The following is a 19,854-nucleotide window of genomic DNA, read 5'->3' on the forward strand; positions in this document are numbered from 1 at the left end:
CTACAAGGGAGAGGGGACAGTGGGCAAGACTTAGCAGGGCATAAGTAAGGCGGGTGACAAACTCTTCATTGTGCTTCCTGGAGACAGGTTTTGTCCAATGGGAACCGTGAAAGCAAAACCAGAACATGCTGAAGGTCTACTCTAAAAGCAGTTAGGCAAACATAAGAGCTGAGTCAAGGCAAAACCCAAAGCAAAGGGCAAAACCAAAGTAAACGAAGAGTACAAGCATAACTAGGTCCACTCCAAGTCAAAGCCAACCTGGTGGGAGCGCGAGTCACGGCAACACACAGAATGCTCGGAGCCAGAATGAGAAGGGACGCTGGCAGAGACAACACAGCAAAGGGAAGAGTCCATCCGTGGAGAAAGAGGGATGCTGCAATGTGAACAAAACAGTTGTGATCCCAAAACAAACCACCACAACTTCAGTTTTGGTGTTTGTTTTTCAATCCAAGTAATGTATGTGGCAGTTGTCTTACCCCATCCTGTTTGCAAGGAGGCTCTGGGACAAAACAAGGGATGAGGACAGTCAAAAACATCTGCTCCATACATTGCCTCGTGGTAAAAATTCTGCATCTGAATTTGACCCGTTTATTGCAGCCCTGTCAAAATTAGTGAATAAAAATGTCCTGCTTTGCACTACTCTGCCCTTATCAGAGAGTTCATCACATGACTGTTGTAACTGTTTGTATTTCAGGCATGTAACTTTTTTATTGAAGAGAACTAAGCTTAAATGCATTTTGAGATAATATAACCTTGAAGTGTCACCTGATAGTATCTGGAACTCACTGATTGCTCTAAGGTGAGAACATTCTTTTTAAATTTTTTTTCCAAAATAGTATTTAATAGACAGTGTGCCCCTTAATTCTCCAGGCAATTTGTTTCTTCTGTTTTTTAGAACCATTGCCAAATTTACCAAGTTTGCTTGAAAAGAGGCCCAGTCAGCATATTCTAAATAATTTGAGAATAAACATCAGCTTTTTAATAAAATAAACAGCATACACTTTAAGTCTGGTGCACTGTCCTGGCTTCAGGTCCCCCAGAAGCTGCAGTATGGTGTCCAAGAGCACCCGGTTTGAGTTCACCAAGAATTCACGGCCACAGGCAATGGCAGCCACGTCTGCACCAGAGAGAGAAAACAAAGCGTCAAGATCGCAGGTATATCAGCATCTAGCAAAGTCTATCCAGTACAGGGTATTTGTTGTTGTTTCTCTACTAACAGACCTAATGAAAACACAGAATCGCAAAGCAAGTATTAAACTGTGGTTTTATTACACAGCTGATGGCCCAGGAAGACTGACAACCACAGCATGTTGCGAAATCAGTGAGTAAGATCCACTGTGATTAGCAAATGCCTCCGTGATGGGACACAGTCTTTTCATTTGAGCACGTCTGCACCCTGACCCAGCATACACAGACCAAACAGCTGTGGGCAGTCGGGGTCCCAAACGTGAGATGGAGGCTGGTTATCATAGCTGGGACCAATGACCCTAAAATCTGCCTTATATCCAGTTAGGACTCTCAACCACAAAAGCAAATGGAAATCATATGAGGTCAAACAAGTGGGTACGAAAATTGATTCTGAAAAAACTCATACACTGCTAATGGGAACATCAAATGATGGAGCTCCTTTAGAGAACAGTCTGGCAATTCCTCAAACAGTTAAAGTTTCCATATGACGTAGCAACTCTACACTCAGGTGGAACTGCTAAGGGAAATGAAAACACATGTCCATGTAAAATTCTGTACACAAATTTCATAGCGGCCTTATTCACAATAGCCAAAAAGTGGAAATAACCCAAATGTCCATCAGCTGATGACTGGATAACTACAATACGGTATACCTATAAAAAACATGGAATATTTGGCAATAAAGAGAAATGAAGTTTCAATAATGCCACAACATAGAATGTTGAAAACACTGTTAAGTGAAAGAAGCTCGTCACAAAAGGTCACAAACTGTATGATTCCACTTACAGGAACTCTCCAGAAAAGGCTAGGAGCCCTGGTGACACAGTGGTTAAGCACTCGGCTGCTAACCAAAAGGTCAACAGTTCAAACCCGCCAGCCACTGTTAGGGAAAAAGATGTGGCAGTCTGTACCCATAAAGATGACAGCCCAGGAAACCCTATAAGGCAGTTCTGCCATGTCTTATGGGTCACTATGAGCTGGAATCCACTTGATGGCAATGGGTCTGGGTTTTGTTTGTTTTGTTTTTAGGCCTGGGAGACTGAGAGGGTAGGTGGTAGGACTGTGGGGTGGGAGTGACAGCTAAGGGAGCAGGGTTTCTTTTTGGGGTTAGGAAAATGAGCAACTATGTAAGTTTCTTTTGATATTAATCCTGTGACACACTACTTTGGTTTTTGGATTTTGTTTCTTTGTATTTGCTGGGTTAGCTGTGGTAGGTCTCTTATCAGTTCACCTCTCCAGCTGTCGGGTTTGGGGAAGGGAACAGGGCCATGGGTAATCCCAATCTGGGGATTCTTTCTTTGTGTACTGTTTACAGAAAGCCCCTCACAGGGGAGTCAATTCTCCCTGGAGGAGGGAATGCCCAGTCCCACTGGGAAGTGGCCCCTAGAATTCAGTCTCGTTCTCACTGTGGGTTGATGGTGCTTCTGTGGTGAGAAGCCAGGTTGGAGAGAAGTGGCCTGTGACCTGAGGGCTGCTTGACAGAGGTGAGCCCATCCTCTCCCTCAGTAGCATCACAGTGACTCCTAGAAGATGTTCCCATCTCGCTTACAATCTGCTGTGCCCTCGCCTGCAAGCCTGCCTCCTGCCCAGGTCAGATAAGGTCCTCCTGGAGCCTGTCCCACTGTTGGGAAGGCCAATCTCGAAGAGGGAATGGCAAGGCATGAGGGTGCAGTTCCACTTCCACCAAGCGCTCTGACCTGCTACAACCTGTTGATCCACCGTGAAGAAAACAGCTCCAGGCGAGAAATTCCCCATCTGTCCTGTGGCTTATCTAAAGCACAGTTCTGTGCTTTCAATTTGCTCAGATTTCTACCTCAGCACCAGAGTGCTCACTCAAGAAAGGAAGACACCCAGTGTCTCTCACTTCTGCCAACCTGGAACTGTTACTCTGGTACCAATGGGAACATTCCCTCTGCTCTGGGTCACACAATCCCCCCAAAATTTAATAGATAAGAGATGTATTTTGCAAGCTGAATTGACAGATAAAATGTACTGCAGAAGGATTATTTTTAGAACTCCCAGAAAATTCTCCTATGCACAAATTATAGCTTAGTTGAATATTAATTTGTCCATACTACGCATGATTCAAGAAATAACCAAAGAATTAACTACAGTCCTAGAATCCCCGTGGGCAAAAGATTCCATGGACACAGCAAAATAAATGGAGCAAAGGTCAAGAATCCAAAATGATTCTTCTCAATCTTTCCCTAAGCTTCTTCAATACCCTCTAAAGCTGAAGTCAAGGAAGGCCTTAAACCAACTGTAACCAGCTAAACAGGAAAAGGACTATTCTTTGCACTAATCCCTGCCATCACCTAATGTTATCTGTTTTAAAAACCCTAACGGAGGTGGAGCCAAGATGGCGGCTTAGTCAAATACACCATAACATCCCCCTGCACTAAAGACCCCAAAAACGAAGCAAAACAGAAGCAGATAACAATCTGGGAACCCTGAATATCAACAAAGGTCTAAGAGCTGAACCAAATATCAGCTGGAAAGAAAAAGTGAGTAAAAGCAGCGAAAGAGGGGTAACCTGGAATGGAGGAGCTCAGTCAGCCAACCCAGCCCAATGCAGCTATCTCAGGACAAAGCCAGCAGTGACCCCAGGTGAAGAAAACAGCAAGGCAACTTCACAACTATCCCAAAAAGGACAGAGAAACTCTACAGACACACACGGAATGAAGCAGAGACGGGGGGGGCACTGGGATCCAGAACCAGAGATACTCAGGAGCCGTGGCCCCTGACCTCACGGGTTAATGCAGCACACAAGGCAGCAGACTCACAGAGAGTAGACGGGAGCTCTCCCACCCAACTGGTCCCCACGCAGCTCCTCCTCACACTTGAAAGAGGATAGGTCCCACTCACTGCCTGCAGCAGACACAAGGTGCCCCAGCACCCAAGTATCCTAGCTGGAGGAATGCACTCCCCCTCACCCCATCCTCCTGATGGAAGGCAGCAAAGGGTCCCATACCCCACTGCCTTGTCATACTGGGGGACCACAGCACAAGCCTGTCCTCTTCCCCCTTATCCCATCCAACCCCATCCACTACCCTCCGCTGCCCACTTGACAAGGGAGACTAGGTGTGTCCCCACATGTACCCATGCCCGCCACCTACACCCCCCAAGGGCTCAGTGGAGAGCAGCAGCAGTGAGACAGAGAGAGAGCCTGCCTGCTGCCACCTCCTCCTCCCCGCCACTCGGCATGAGGTTATGGCATCGCCACTGTGTGCACATCTGCCAGGTATGACTCTCTCCCTTAACTCGCCCAGTGAGGGGAAGAGGAGCCACAACTGTGCACAGCATCTCCCCACAACCCCTTCTCCCCTCTCCCTACCTGGTGCAAGGCAGCACCACTGTGTGCATATCCACCAGGGGTAACTCCATCCCTTAACCTGCCCAGCGAGGGGCAGAGGAGCTGTGACTGTGTGCTCATCCTCCTGTAGTCCCTTCCTTCCTCCCCCTGCCTGACATGAGGCAGCACCTCAACGCACGCATCCACCAGGCATGACTCCCTCTACCTCCCCAGCCAGGGGCAGGGGAGTCACAACTGCCTCAACCTCCCCAGCCAGGGGCAGGGGAGTCACAACTGCCTCAACCTCCCCAGCCAGGGCAGAGGAGTCATAACCGCGTGCACACCCCCCTCCCCGAGGCCCTTTCCTCCCTCCCCCTGACCAGCACAAGGCAGAAGAGGAGGGAGTACAGGTGCACCCACCCACTTCACCTTCCTCCCTTCTCCCTGCCACCGACAGATAGATGCAGGGTGACTGAGCCAGCAACCGCCTGCCATTCCTTCCTCCCTCCCCATGCCCAGGAGGAGGCGGAGGTAGAGCAACTACACACGTCTGCCCACTGCCCCCATCTACCACCCATACCTTGCCCCCCAACTGGCAAGAGGTAACAACCGCACCCCACTCGCCCACCACACTGGTGGCTCTACCTGCAACAAAAGCGCCACTTCCTGCTCCTGCACCACCAAAGAGAGACAGAGGCTAAAGCCTGACCAAACCACCATCAGTTATCCCACAAGACCAGTAAACAGAGACCCACGCTCCCATACCTACCCACCACACCACTTGCCCAGAGAAAGGGAGTGCCCCAGCAAGACCAGTCCAGCGACCAGAGCAGCACACCAGCCATGCCTGCCAGGAATCATCAAAACAAACAAACAAAAAAAACAAAACCCAGCAAACAATTATATGATTGAAAAATAAACACAATAACCCCTTAATGTCCTGGAGACAACAGACAATAGCAAACCACCTAAAGGAGCAGGGCAAGACGGCCCTAGCAAGTGGCCAAAATAAGAACCAGCAATCCTCCGTAAGGAAAAAAAGGTAATGGAACTTCCTGATAAGGAATTCGTAAGACTTATGTATAGGGTCCTCAAAGGAATTAACGAAAACACAGACAAAACCAAGGAAGGCACAGACAAAAACACTAGAAGAACTCAGGAAAACAATACAAGAACAAAATGACAAAATAAATAGACATTTGAAAACCACATAAAAACAGCAACTAGAAATCCGGAAGCTTAACAATAAAATTTCAGAAATTGACAACTCAATGGAAAGTTCCTAGGGTAGAACTGAAACAATGGAAGACAGGATCGGCAGAATAGAAGACAAATCCCTTCAAACTAATCTGCTCGAGGAAAAAAAAAAGAACAAAGAAAGCCTAAGTGTTATGTGGGATACCATCAAGAAAAATAAATAACACATGATGAGAATCGCAAAGGGGAAGAGTCAACAAAAAGTACACAGAGAATTGTTGAAGAATTGCTCACGGAAAGCTTTCCTAAAATCATGAAAGACTGGAAGACAACCATACAAGAAACACAATAAACACCATAAAGCGTAAATCCCAAAAGAACAGCCAAGACATCCATAACCAAGCTTTCCAAAACCAAAGACTTTGTTTCTTTCAAAGATCCTAAATCTAACAGAGACTGGAGGAATCCCTGAAACTATGGCCCCCAGATATTCCGTTAACCCAGAACTGAAACCATTCCTGAAGCCCACTCTTCAGATATACGCAGGACTATAAAACAAAAAATAATACACATGTGGAATGTGCTTATTAGTTTAAGTACGTACACAAGACCAAATGGGCAGCTCCTGTCCAGAGGCAGGATGAGAAGACAGAAAGTTACAAGAACTGGTTGGGGTGGAAAGTGGGAGTGTGCTGTCACATTGTGAGGACTGGAATTAATGTCACAAAACAATATGTGTATAAATTTTTGTATGAGAACTTAACTTGAGCTGTAAACTTTGACCTAAAGCACAATAAATAAATAAATTCTGAAAGCAGCCCAGGAAAAACCAAGGATCACTCACAAAGAAGCATCAATAAGACTAAACTCTGATTACTCGGCAGAAACCATGCAGGCAAGAGGGCAATGGGATGACATATACAAACCCGTGAAAGAAAAGAACTAACAACCAAGAATTATATATCCAGCAAAATTATCCCCAAAATACAATGGTGAAATTAGGACATTTCCAGATAAACAAAAATTAAGAGAATTTGCGAACACCAGACCAACTTTACAAGAAATGTTAGAGTTCTTCAGACATAAGACTAACAACACAAGACAACAACCTGAGATTAAAACACATGACAACATCAGACAGATATCAACCCAGATAAAGAACCCTCATAAATAAAATAAAGCTAAAAGACGGAAAACAGGGAAGCAGAGATGTCAGTCTGTAATTGACAACCACTTCAAAACATAAAGGGGGAATAAAGAGTGGAACACAGGCTTAAAACTTCCATATGGAGAGGAAGTAAAGTCAAGGTGATATCAAGAAATAAATTGCTTCTTTAAGTCAAAACAGCCTGGTACTGGTACAACAACAGATACATAGACCAATGAAACAGAATTGAGAATCCAGAAATAAATTCATCCACCTATGAGCAGCTGATACTCGACAAAGGCCCAAAGTCAGTTAAATGAGGAAAAGACAGTCTCTTTAACAAATGGTTCTGGCATAACTGGATACCATCTGTAAAAAAATGAAACAAGGCCCACATCTCACACCACTCACAAAAACTAAGTCAAAATGGATCAAAGACCTAAATATAAAATCTAAAATGATAAAGATCATGGAAGAAAAAATAGAGACAATGCTAGGAGCCCTAATACATAGCATAAACAATATAAAACATTACTAACAACGCACAAACACCAAAAGAGAAAATAGATAACAAGGAGGTCCTAAAAGTCAAACACTTGTGCTCATCCAAAGACTTCACAGAAAAGTTAAAAGAGAACCTACAGACTGAGAAAAAAAATTTGGCTGAGAGAAATCTGATCAGCATCTAATCTCTAAAATCTACACGGCACTATAAGATCTCAACAACAAAAAAACAAATAACCCAATTAAAAAATGGGCAAAGGATATGAACAGACATTTCACCAAAGACGACATTCAGGCAGCTAACAGATATATGAGGAAATGCTCATGATCATTAGCCATTAGAGAAATGCAAATCAAAACTACAATGAGATACCATCTCATCCCCACAAGACTAGCATTAATCCAAAAAACACAACATAATAAATGTTGGAGAAGTTCTGGAGAGACTGGAACATTTATACACTGCTGGTGGGAATTTAAAATGGTACAACCGCTTTGGAAATTGATTTGGTACTTCCTTAAAAAGCTAGAAAGACAACTACCATATGATCTAGCACTCCCACTCCTTGGAATATACCCTAGAGAATTAAGAGCCCTCACACAAATAGATAAATGCACACCCATGTCCACTGCAGCCCTGTTTACAACAGCAAAAAGATGAAAACAAACAAGGTGCCCACCCACAGATGAATGGATAAACAAATTATGGTATATTCACACAATGGAATACTACACAACAATAAAGAACAACGATGAATCCATGAAACATCTCATTACATGGAGGAATCTGGAAGGCTAAGTGAAATTAGTCAGTTGCAAAAGGACAAATATCATATGAGACCACTATTGTAAGAACTCAAGAAAAGGTTTAAACACAGAAGAAAATATTTCTTAATGGTTATGACAGTGGAGGGGGAGGGAGAGGGATAGTAGACAAGAATTATTTTAGGTGAAGGAAAGGACATACACAATACAGAGGAAGTCAGCACAACTGGACTAAACCAAAAGCTAAAAAGTTTCCTGAATACAACCTAACACTTCGAGGGACAGAGAAGGAGGGCGGGGGTCTGGGGACCATGGTTTCAGGGGACATCTAGGTCAACTGGCATAACAAAGTGTATTAAGAAAACCTTCTGCATCCCACTTTGGTGAGTGGAATCTGGGGTGTTAAAAGTTAGCAAGCAACCATTTAAGATGCATCAATTGGTCTCAACCCACCTGGCGCAAAGAAGGAAGAACACCAAAAACACAAAGAAAATATGAGCCCAAGAGAAGGAAAGTGCCACATAAGCCAGAGACACCATCAGCCTGAGACTAGAAGAACTAGATGGTTCCCCGCTACCACCAATGACTACCCTGACAGGGAAAACAACAGAGAATCCCTGATGCAGAAGGAGAAAAGTGGGATGCAGAACTCAAATTCTAGTAAAAAGACCAGACTTAATGGTCTGACTGAGACTGGAGGGACCCCAGAAGTCATGGCCCCCAGACTCTCTGTTAGTCCAGAAATAAAACCATTCCTGAAGCCAACTCTTCACAGAAATATTAGGCTGGACTATAAGACATAAAAAGATAATGGTGAGGAGTCTGCTTCTTAGCTCAAGTAGATACACGTGACTCTGTAGGCAGCTCCTATCTGGAGGCCAGATGAGAAGGCAAAGGTAAGCAGGAACTGGGTGAATGGACACGAGAAATACAGGGCAAAGAGAAGGAGTGTGCTGTCACATTGTAGGGAGAGAAACCAGGGTCACATAACAATGCGTGTATAAGTTTTTGTGTGAAAAACTTACTTGAATTGTAAACTTTCACTTAAAGCACCATAAAAAAAAAAAAAAGTAGATAAGCTACTACTTCAAACTTTGGTTAACCACAAAGAAAGTTAACAAACCTACTCATCAAAATGTAAAAGAAGAAAGCTGTAAAGACTTAGTACACACAAAACCAAAAACAATGAAAAGACAGGCAGGGCCAAGATGGCAGAACAGACAGATGCTTCTTCCAGTGAGCCCTCTTACAATAAAGACCAAAAAAAAACAAGTGAAGCAAGTATATTTATGACAAGCTAGGAGCCCTGAACGTCAAAGGCAAAGTTAGAAAACGAACTGAGCGGCAGGGGGAGGAAGAGAAGGTTCAGAAGTGGAGAGGAGTTACCGGACCTGAATCGCCAGGAGCCCCCAGGCACCATTCCCAAGAGCGGCTACAACGGGCTGGTACTAGAGTTCAGCCACACTTTCCTCAGGGAAAAGTAGCCAGCCACAAAGCCTACTCACACCTCTGGAACCAGAGAAGGACGGTGCTCTCGGCAAAAGTTAAGTACTTGCATATATTTCACCACGACCCCCGCCTCCCAAAGCCGTCTTCAGAGGCTGTGTATTTCCCTGGGCCTGAGATAGGCCCTGTCAAGTCCCTAGAGCCATCCTCTCAGCCTTGGAGAAGGAATAAATCACAGCTGGGGAAAAAGATAATTTGTTAGCTCCACTAAATCAGGGAGCTCAGGACAGAAGCGGCTCCTGTCAAGCCATAAACAGTCCATGGACTTAAGAGTACCTTGCATGGACCAGTGTGGGCCTACTCCAGGAGAACAGGCCCTTGCTGGCAGACTACAACTGTTTCAGCTGTGCGGTAAAGAGGTGGGTGTTTGATGTTTGACACCAGTTTGCCTATTAAACAGGGTCCTGACCTACCCACATCAGGGGCCTAAGGACTGGTGGCTCCACTCAGGTCACCTAGCCACCCGCAACAGGGGTCCGAGGATAACTGGTACCTCCCAGTCCTTACAACCAAAAACTTTGGGTGCCCATGGTCCATCAGCAGAACCCACCCACCTATATGCTCTAGGGAAGATGGACGTGCTTTCCTCAGACACACTTGGGGGATGATTCTCAGCTCCCTGCCTTGTTCGGAGCGTGACCCACTGCTGCGACCAAATACCGGTACCTACACCAATCACTCCTGCCCCTCTAAGACTGTAGGACAGGGCCTGTACCACACACTTGATGAGCAGCTACCTGGACACCTGAACTTAATCCATACAAGAAAAGTGAATGGACTCCTAGACTGATACACCTGATAACAGCTCTTGCCATCTCGGGACAGGACGTCAGAGCTTCAAAGGTGAAAATAATCAAGCTAGCTCACTCAAGCAACCCACCTGGGCATTTCAAAACAAAACAAAGCAAGAATCTAGGATACAGTAAGCAAACAAAATAAACTAATACAATAACCTATAGATAGCTTCGGGACAGCAGTAAATATCAAATGACATGAAGGAACAGACCACGATCACTTCAATAAGCTCTGAAAACAAAGAATCAAGGGGTCTTTGAGATGCAAGTATCTTCCTGTAATTACCAGATACAGAATACAAAAGATTAATATATAAAATCATTCAAGACATCAGGAAGTGAACAAGCCAAGGAACACACAGATAAAGCAGTTGAAGAAATTAAAAATGTTATTCAGGAACATAATGAAAAATTTAATAAGCTGGAAAAATCCATAGGCAGACAGCAATCAGGAATTCAGAAGATTAATAATAAAATTACAGAATTAGACAACTTAATAGAAGGCCAGAGGAGCAGAATAAGCAAGTGGAAGGCACAATTTGTGAACTTGAAGATAAAGCACTTGGCACCATTATATTTGAAGAAAAATCTGATAAAAAGAATTTTAAAAAATGGAGAAACTTTACCAATCATGTGGGACTCTAACAAGAGAAAAAACCTACGGGTGATTGGACTACCAGAACACGGAAGGATAACAGAATATACAGAGAGAATTGTTGAAAGTTTGTTGGCAGAAAACTTCCTTGATATCGTGAAAGATGAGAAGGTATCTAACCAAGATGCTCATTGAACTCCACATAAGGTAGATTTTAAAAGAAAGTAACCAAGACATATTATAATCAAACTTGCCAAAACCAAAGATAAAGAGAGACTATTAAGAGCAGCAAGGGATAAATGAGAAGTCACCTACAAACAAGAGTCAATTAAAATAAGCTTGGACTACTTGGGAGAAACCATGCAGGCAAGAAGGCAATGGGATGACTTATATAAAGCATTGAAGAAAAAAAATTGCCAGCCAAGAATCATATATCTAACAAAACTGTCACTCAAATATGAAGGTGAAATTAGGGCATTTCCAGATAAACAGAAGTTTAGAGATTTTGTAAAAACCAAGGCAAAACTACAAGAGATACTACAGGCAGTTCTATGGTTAGAAAATCAATAATATCAGGTATCAACCCAAGACTACAACACTGGGCAGAGCAATCAGATGTCAACCCAGTAAGGAAAATCACAAAAATAAATCAAGATAAACAAAATGCTCCCAACAGGGAAATGGCAATGTTATTATGTAAAAGAAGACAACATTAAAACAATAAAGAAGGACTAAGAAATGTAGTCATAGATCTTTCATGTGGAGAGGAAGACAAGACGATATAAAGAAATAAAAGTGAGGTTTAAATTTAGAAAAATAGAGGTAAATATTAAGGTAACCACAAAGGAGACAAACTATCGTACACATCAAAATAAAATACAAAAAAAAAATGGAGACTCAGCAGAAACAAAATCAACAACGAATGAGAAGAAAAGAAAATATATAAACTACTTAGCACAAAAAAATTTAGTGGGAAAAAGAAACTGTCTACAACACACAAAAAAAAGACATCAAAATGACGGCACTAAATTCATACCTTTCCATAATTACGCTGAATGTAAATGGGCTAAATGCACAAATAAAGAAACAGAGAGTGGCAGAATGAATTTAAAAAACACAATCCGTCTATATGCTGCCCACAAGAGACACACCTTGGACTTGAGACACAAACTAAAACTCAAAGGGTGGAAAAAAATATATCAAGCACACAACAATCAAAAAAGAGCAGGAGTGGCAATATTAATTTCTGACAAAATAGGCTTTAAAGTTAAATCCACCACAAGGGATAAGGAAAGACACTATGTAATGATTAAAGGGACAATATACCACGACGATACAACCATATTAAATATTTATGCACCCAATGACAGGACTGCAAGACACACAAAACAAACCCTAACAGCACTGAAAAGTGAGATAGATAGCACCACAAGTATAGTAGTAGACTTCAACTCACCACTTTCAGTGAAGGACAGGACATCCAGAAAGAAGCTCAATAAAGATGGGGAAGGTGTAAATGCCACAATCAACCAACTTGACCTCACAGACATATACAGAACACTCCACCCAACAGTAGTCAAGTGTACTTTCTTTTCTAGTGCACATGGAACATTCTCTAGAATAGACCACATATTGGGTCCTTTAAGAAGGGTATTTATTGCTCAGTTTCCAAGTGTTTGATTTATTTTCCCTGCTTTTTCTGTTATTGATTTCTACTTTTATGGTCTTACGATCAGAGAAGATGCTTTGTAACACTTCAGTGTTTTGGATTTTGCTCAAAAAAGAGTGGCCTATAGAAGACATTAAGGATGGAATAAAGAAATTCATAGAATCCAATGAGAATCGAAACACTTCCTATCAGAACCCTTAGGACACAGCAAAAGCAGTGCTCAGAGGTCAATTTATGTCACTAAACGCACACATACAAAAAGAAGAAAGGGCCAAAATCAAATTATCATTCCTACAACTTGAACAAATAGAGAACAACAAAAGAAGCCCTCAGGCACCAGAAGAAAGCAAACAATAAAAATTAGAACAGAATTAAATAAAATAGAAAACAGAAAAACAATTCAAAGAATTAACAAGACCAAAAACTGGCTCTTTGAAAAAATTAACAAAATTGATAAACCACTGGATAAACTGACAAACGAAAAACAGGAGAGGAAGCAAATAATCCGAATAAGAATTGAGATGGGTGAAATGGAAACCCTGGTGGCATAGTGGTTTAGCGCTACCACTGTTAACCAAAAGGTCGGCAGTTCGGATCCACCAAGCACTCATTGGAAACTCTACCGGGCAGTTCTACTCTTTCCTATAAGGTTGCTATGAGTCAGAATCGACTCAACAGCAGTGCATTTTTGGTTTTGGGCAATGTTATGACAGACCCAACTGAAATTAAAAGAATCATATGAGATTACTATGAAAAACTGTACTCTAACAAATTTGAAAACCTAAAAGAAATGGACGAATTCCTAGAAACACACTACTTACCTAAACTGACACAAGCAGAGGTAGAATAACTAAACATACCCATAACAAAAGAAGAGATTGAAAAGGTAATCAAAAAACTCCCAACAAAAAAAAAGCCATGGCCCGGACAGATTCACTACAGAGTTCTAGCAAACTTTCATAGAAGAGTTAACACCACTACTACTAAAGGTATTTCAGACCATAGAAAAGGGGGGAATACTCCCAAACACATTCTGTGAGGCCAGGACATCCCTGATACCAATACCAGGTAAAGACACCACAAAAAAAGAAAATTACAGGTCTATACCCCTCATGAACTTAGATATAAAAATCCTCAGCAAAACTCTAGCCAATAGAATTCAATAACATATCAAAAAATAATTCACCATCACCAAGTGGGATTCATACCAGGTATGCAGGGATGGTTCAACATTAGAAAAACAATTCATGTAATCCATCATATAAATAAAACAAAAGAGAACAATCACATGATTTTATCAATTGATGCAGAAAAGGGATTTGACAAAGTCCAACATCCATTCATGATAAAAACTCTCAGCAAAATAGGAATAGAAGGGAAATTCCTGAGCACAATAAAGGGCATATATACAAAGCCAATAGCCAACATCATCCTAAATAGAGAGAGCCTGAAAGCATTCCCCTTGAGATCGGGAACCAGACAAGGATGCCCTTCATCACTGCTCTTATTCAACATTGTGCCAGAAGTCCTAGCCAGAGCAATTAGGCTAGATAAAGAAATAAAGGGCATCCAGATTGACAAAGAAGAAGTAAAAGTATCTCTATTTGCAGATGACACAATCTTATACACAGAAAACCCTAAGGAATTCTCAAGAAAACTACTGAAACTAAGAGTTCAGCAGAGTATCGGGATACAAGATAAACATACAAAAATCAGTTGGATTCCTCTACACCAACAAAAAGAACATCAAAGAAAAAATCACCAAATCAATACCATTTACAGTAGACCCCAAGAAGATAAAATACTTACGAATAAATCTTACCAGAGACGTAAAAGACTTATACAAAGAAAACGACAAAACACTTCTGTAAGAAACCAAAAGAGACCTATTTAAGTGCAAAAACATACCTTGCTCATGGATCGGAAGACTTAACATTGTAAAAATGTATATTCCACCAAAAGCAATCTATAGATTTAATACAATTCCAACAACATTTTTTAATGAGATGGAGAAAAAAATCAAAAACTTCATATGGAACGGAAAGAGGACCCAGATAAGTAAAGCATTACTGAAAAAGAAGAACAAAGTGGGAGGCATCACACTACCTCATTTTAGAACCTATTATACCGCCACAGTAGTCAGAACAGCCTGGTACTGGTACAGTAACAGATACATAGACCAAAGGAACAGAATTGAGAATCCAGACATAAATCTATCCATGTATGAGCAGTTGATACTTGACAAAGGCCCCCAATCAGTTAAATGGGGAAAAGACAGTCTTTTTAGGAATGGTGCTGATGTAACTGGATATCCACCCACAAAAAAATGAAACTAGACTCATACCTCCCACCACTCACAAAAACTAAGTCAAAATGGATCAAAGACCTAAATATAGAATCTAAAACAATAAAGATCATGGAAGAAAAAATAAGGACTACGTTAGGAGCCCTAACACATGGCATAAATAGTATACAAAACATTATTAAGAATGCAGAAGAAAAACTAGATAACTGGGAGCTGCTAAAAATCTAACACCTATGCTCATCCAAAGACTTCACCAAAAGAGTAAAAAGATCACCTACAGACTGGGAAAAAGTTTTTAGCTATGACATTTCGAATTAGTGCCTCATCTCGAAAATCTACATGGTACTGCAAAAACTCAACTACAAGAAGACAAATAACCCAATTAAAAAATGGGCAAAAGATATGAACAGACACTTCACCAGAGAAGACATTCAGGTAGCTACCAGATACATGAGGAAATGGTCACGCTCATTAGCCATTAGAGAAACGCAAATCAAACCTACAATGAGAGTCCATCTCATTCCAACAAGGCTGGCATTAATCCAAAAAACACAAAAGAATAAATGCTGGAGAGGTCATAAAGAGAATGGAACACTTATACACTGCTGGTGGGAATGTCAAATGGTACAACCATTTTGGAAATCAATTTGGTGCTTCCTTAAAAGGCTAGAAATAGAACTATCATACGATCCAGCAATCCCAGTCCTCGGAATATATCCTAGAGAAATAAGAGCCTTTACACAAACAGATATATGCACACCCATGTTTATTGCAGCACTGTATACAATAGCAAAAAGATGGAAGCAACCAAGGTGCCCGTCAACGGATGAATGGATAAATTATGGTATATTCACACAATGCAATACTATGCATCAATAAAGAACAGGGATTAATCTGTGAAACATTTCATAACATGGAGGAACCTGGAAGGCATTATGCTGAATGAAATTAGTCAGCTGCAAAAGGACAAATATTGCATAAGACCACTATTATAAGAACTCAAGAAATAGTCTAAACGGAGAAGAAAATATTCTTTGACGGTTACGAGATGGGGGAGGGAAGAAGGAGGGGAGAGGGGTATTCACTAATTAGATAGTAGATAAGAACTATTTTAGGTGAAGGGGAAGTTAACAGACAGTACAGGAGAGGTCAGCACAACTGGACTAAACCAGAAGCAAAGAAGTTTCCTGAATAAACTGAACACTTCGAATGCCAGCAGAGCAGGGGCAGGGGTTTGGGGACCATGGTGTCGGGGGACATTTAAGTCAACTGGCATATTAAAATCTATTAAGAAACCGTTCTGCATCCTACTTTGGAGAGTGGCATCTGGGGTCTTAAATGGTAGCAAGTGGCCATCTAAGATGCATCAGCTGGTCTTAGCCCACCTGGAGCAAAGGAGAATGAAGAACACCAAAGACACAAGGTAATTATGAGCCCAAGAGGCAGGAAAGGCCACATAAAGCAGAGACTACATTAGCCTGAGACCAGAAGAAATAGATGGTGCCCAGCTACAACCAATGACTGTCCTGACAGGGAACACAACAGGGAACCCCTGAGGGAGCAGGAGAGCAGTGGGATGAAGACCCCGAATTCTCATAAAAAGACCAGACTTAATGGTCTGACTGAGACTAGAATGACCCCAGAGGTCATGGTCCCCAGACCTTCTGTTAGCCTAAGACATGAACCATACACAAGGCCAACTCTTCACAGGGACTGGACTGGACCATGGGATAGATGATAGTGGTGAAGAATGAGCTTCTTGAATCAAGGAGATACATGAGACTACGTTGGAGAGGAGATGAGACGGCAGAGGGGGTCAGAAGTTGGCCTAATGGACACAGAGAGAGTGGAGGGAAGGAGTGTGCTGTCTCATTAGGGGGAAAGCAATTAAGAATACATAGCAAGGTGTATACAAATTTTTGTATGACAGACTGACTTGATTTGTAAACTTTCACTTAAGGCACAATAAAAAGACAAGCCACAATCAAAAAACAAAAAAATCAGCACAGAAAATTAAGTGGAACAAAGAAACCATCAACACCTCAGAAAGAAAAAAAAAGGTATAACAAAGTGACAGCAATAAACTCATACCTATGGACAATCACACTGAATGTAAATGGTCTAAATGCACCAGTAAAGAGGATGGAGATTGGCAGAATGGATGAAAAAACACAACCCATTGATATGCTGTCTGCAAGAGACACACCTCAGATCCAAAGATATAAACAAACTAAAACTTAAAGGATGGAAAAAGATATCAAGCAAACAATAACCAAAAAAGAGCAGGAGTGGCAATATTAATCTCTGATAAAATAGATTTTAAGACAAAATCCACTATAAAAGACAAGGAAGGACATTATATAATGATTAAAAGGTCAATCCACCAAGAGGACATAACCAAAATAAACACATACACACCCTACAGAGAGCTCCAAAATACATAAAACAAACTCTAACGGCCCTGAAAAGAGAAATAGACACTTTCACAGTAACACTAGGAGACTTTAAAACAGCACCCTTGGTGAAGGACCAATGACTAAAAAGAAACTCAGTAAAGATACAGAAGATCTAAATACTACAATCAACCAAGTTGACCGCAGAGACATATACAGAATACTTCACCCAACCGCGGCAAAGTACACATTCTTCTCCAATGACCACGGATCATTTTCAAGGATAGATCGCATTTTCGGCCACAAAGCAAGCCTCAACAAATTCAAAAACACTGAAATAACACAAAGCATCTTCTCTGATGACAATGCTATAAAAGTAGAAATCAACAACAGGAAGAGCAAGGGGGAAAAACCTAATACATGGAAACTAAATAACACCCAACTTAAAAACTACTGGGTAATAGAATAAATCAAAGATGGAATTTTAAAAATTCCTAGAACAAAATAAGAAAAACACAACATTCGAAAACCTTTGAACACGGCAAAAGGAATGCTCAGAGGTCAATTTATAGCAATAAACGCACACATCAAAAAAGGATAAAAATCAAAACAATAGCCCTATAACTTGAACAATTAGAAAGAAAACAGCAAAAGAAGTCCAGTGTCACCAGAAGAAATGAAATAATAAAAATTACAGCAGAAATAAATGAAGTAGAGAAACAAAAAACAATAGCAAGAATCAACAAGACAAAACGCTGATTCTTTGAAAGGGTTAATAAAATTGACAAACCACTGGCCAAACTGACAAAGGAAAAACAGGAGTAGATGCAAATGACCCAAATAAGAAATGAGATGGGTGACATTACCACAGAATCATCTGAAATAAAAAGGATCATAACAGAATACTATGAAAAACTGTGCTCCAACAAATTTGAAAACCTACAGGAAATGGACAAATTTCTAGAAACTCACTACCTACCTAAACTAACACAAACTGAGGTTGAATATTTGAACAGATCCATAACAAAATAAATTGAAGGGGTCATTAAAAAGAAAAAAAAAAACACTTCCAACAAAACAAGCCCCAGTCCAGGCAGCTTCAGTGAAGAATTTCATCAAACATTCAGAGAAAAGCTGAAACCAATTCTACTCAAACTCTTCCAAACACAGAAAAGGAAGGAATACTCCCAAATTCATTCTATGAAGCCAGCATAACCCTGATACCAAAGGCAGGCAAAGACATTACCAAAAAAGAAAACTACTACTAATATCCCTCTTGAATACACACGCAAAAATTCTCAACAAAATCCTAGCCAATGTAATTCAACATATCAAAAAAATAATACATCATGACCAAGTGGGATTCATACCAAGCATGCAAGCATGGTTCAACATTAGAAAATCAATCAGTGTAATCCACCAAATAAATAAAACAAAGGAAAAGAATCACATGATCCTATCAATTGACACAGAAAAGGAATCTGATGAAGTCTAACACCCATTCTTGATAAAAGCTCTCAGCAAAATAGCAATAAAAGGGAAATTCCTCAACATAATAAAGGGCATTTATACCAAACCAACAGCCAACATTATCCTCAAGAGAGAGAATCTGAAAGCATTTCCCTTGAGAACGGGAATGAGACAAGAACACCCTTTATTACCACTCTTGCTTAATATTGTATCAGAAGTTCTAATGAGAGCAATAAGGCAAGAAAAGCAAATAAAGGGCATCACATCAGCAAGGAAGAAGTAAAACCATCCCTATTCACAGATTATATGATCCTAGACATAAAAAATCCTAAGGATTTCACAATAAAGCTAGTGGAACTAGTAGAAGGATTCAGCAAAGTGGCAGGACACAAATTCAACATACAAAAATGAGTTGGATTCCTCCACACTAACAAAGAGAACTCCAAGAAGGAAATCAGGAAAACAATACCTGATTTATAACAGCCCCCCAAAAGATAAAATACTTAGGACTAAATCTAATCAGGGATGTAAAATACTTATACAAAGAAAACTACAAAACCCTACTGTAAGAAACCAAAAGAGACCTACATAAATGGAAAAACATGCTCTTGGATATGAACATTAACAGTGAAAAATGTCAATACTACCCAAAGTGATATATAGATACAACGCAATTCTGATACAAATTTCAAAAGCGTTCTTCAACGAAATGGAAAAACTAATCACTAACTTTATATAGAAGGAAAAGAGGCCCCGAATAAGTAAAACTTTCCTGAAGAACAACAACCAAGTAAGACTACCTGATCTCAGAAGCTACCATACAGCCATGGTATTCAAAACAGCCTGGGTACTGGTACAAGAGACACACAGACCAATGGAACAGAATTGAGAACCCAGATGTAAATCTATCCACCTATGAAGAGCTGACATTCAACAAAAGACCAAAGTCTACTGAATGGGGAAGAGAGAGTCTCTTCAATAAATGGTGCTGGCAAAATTGAATATGTATATATAGAAAAATGAAACAGG

At 40.9% G+C, this 19,854-nt stretch overlaps 1 protein-coding gene across 1 annotated transcript in view; it reads right to left on the minus strand.

Moving 5' to 3' along the window:
- Positions 1 to 19,854, minus strand: part of HSF2BP (heat shock transcription factor 2 binding protein) — a 189,749-nt gene that overhangs the window by 116,001 nt on the left and 53,894 nt on the right. Inside the window, exon 7 of the mRNA XM_003418988.4 lies at positions 1,000 to 1,117. Coding sequence (XP_003419036.1) covers positions 1,000 to 1,117 — 118 coding nt within the window. The remainder of the gene's footprint in view (positions 1 to 999; positions 1,118 to 19,854) is intronic.

The sequence above is a fragment of the Loxodonta africana genome, chromosome 2 (assembly GCF_030014295.1).
Source record: "Loxodonta africana isolate mLoxAfr1 chromosome 2, mLoxAfr1.hap2, whole genome shotgun sequence".
NCBI classification, from domain to species: Eukaryota; Metazoa; Chordata; class Mammalia; order Proboscidea; family Elephantidae; genus Loxodonta; species Loxodonta africana.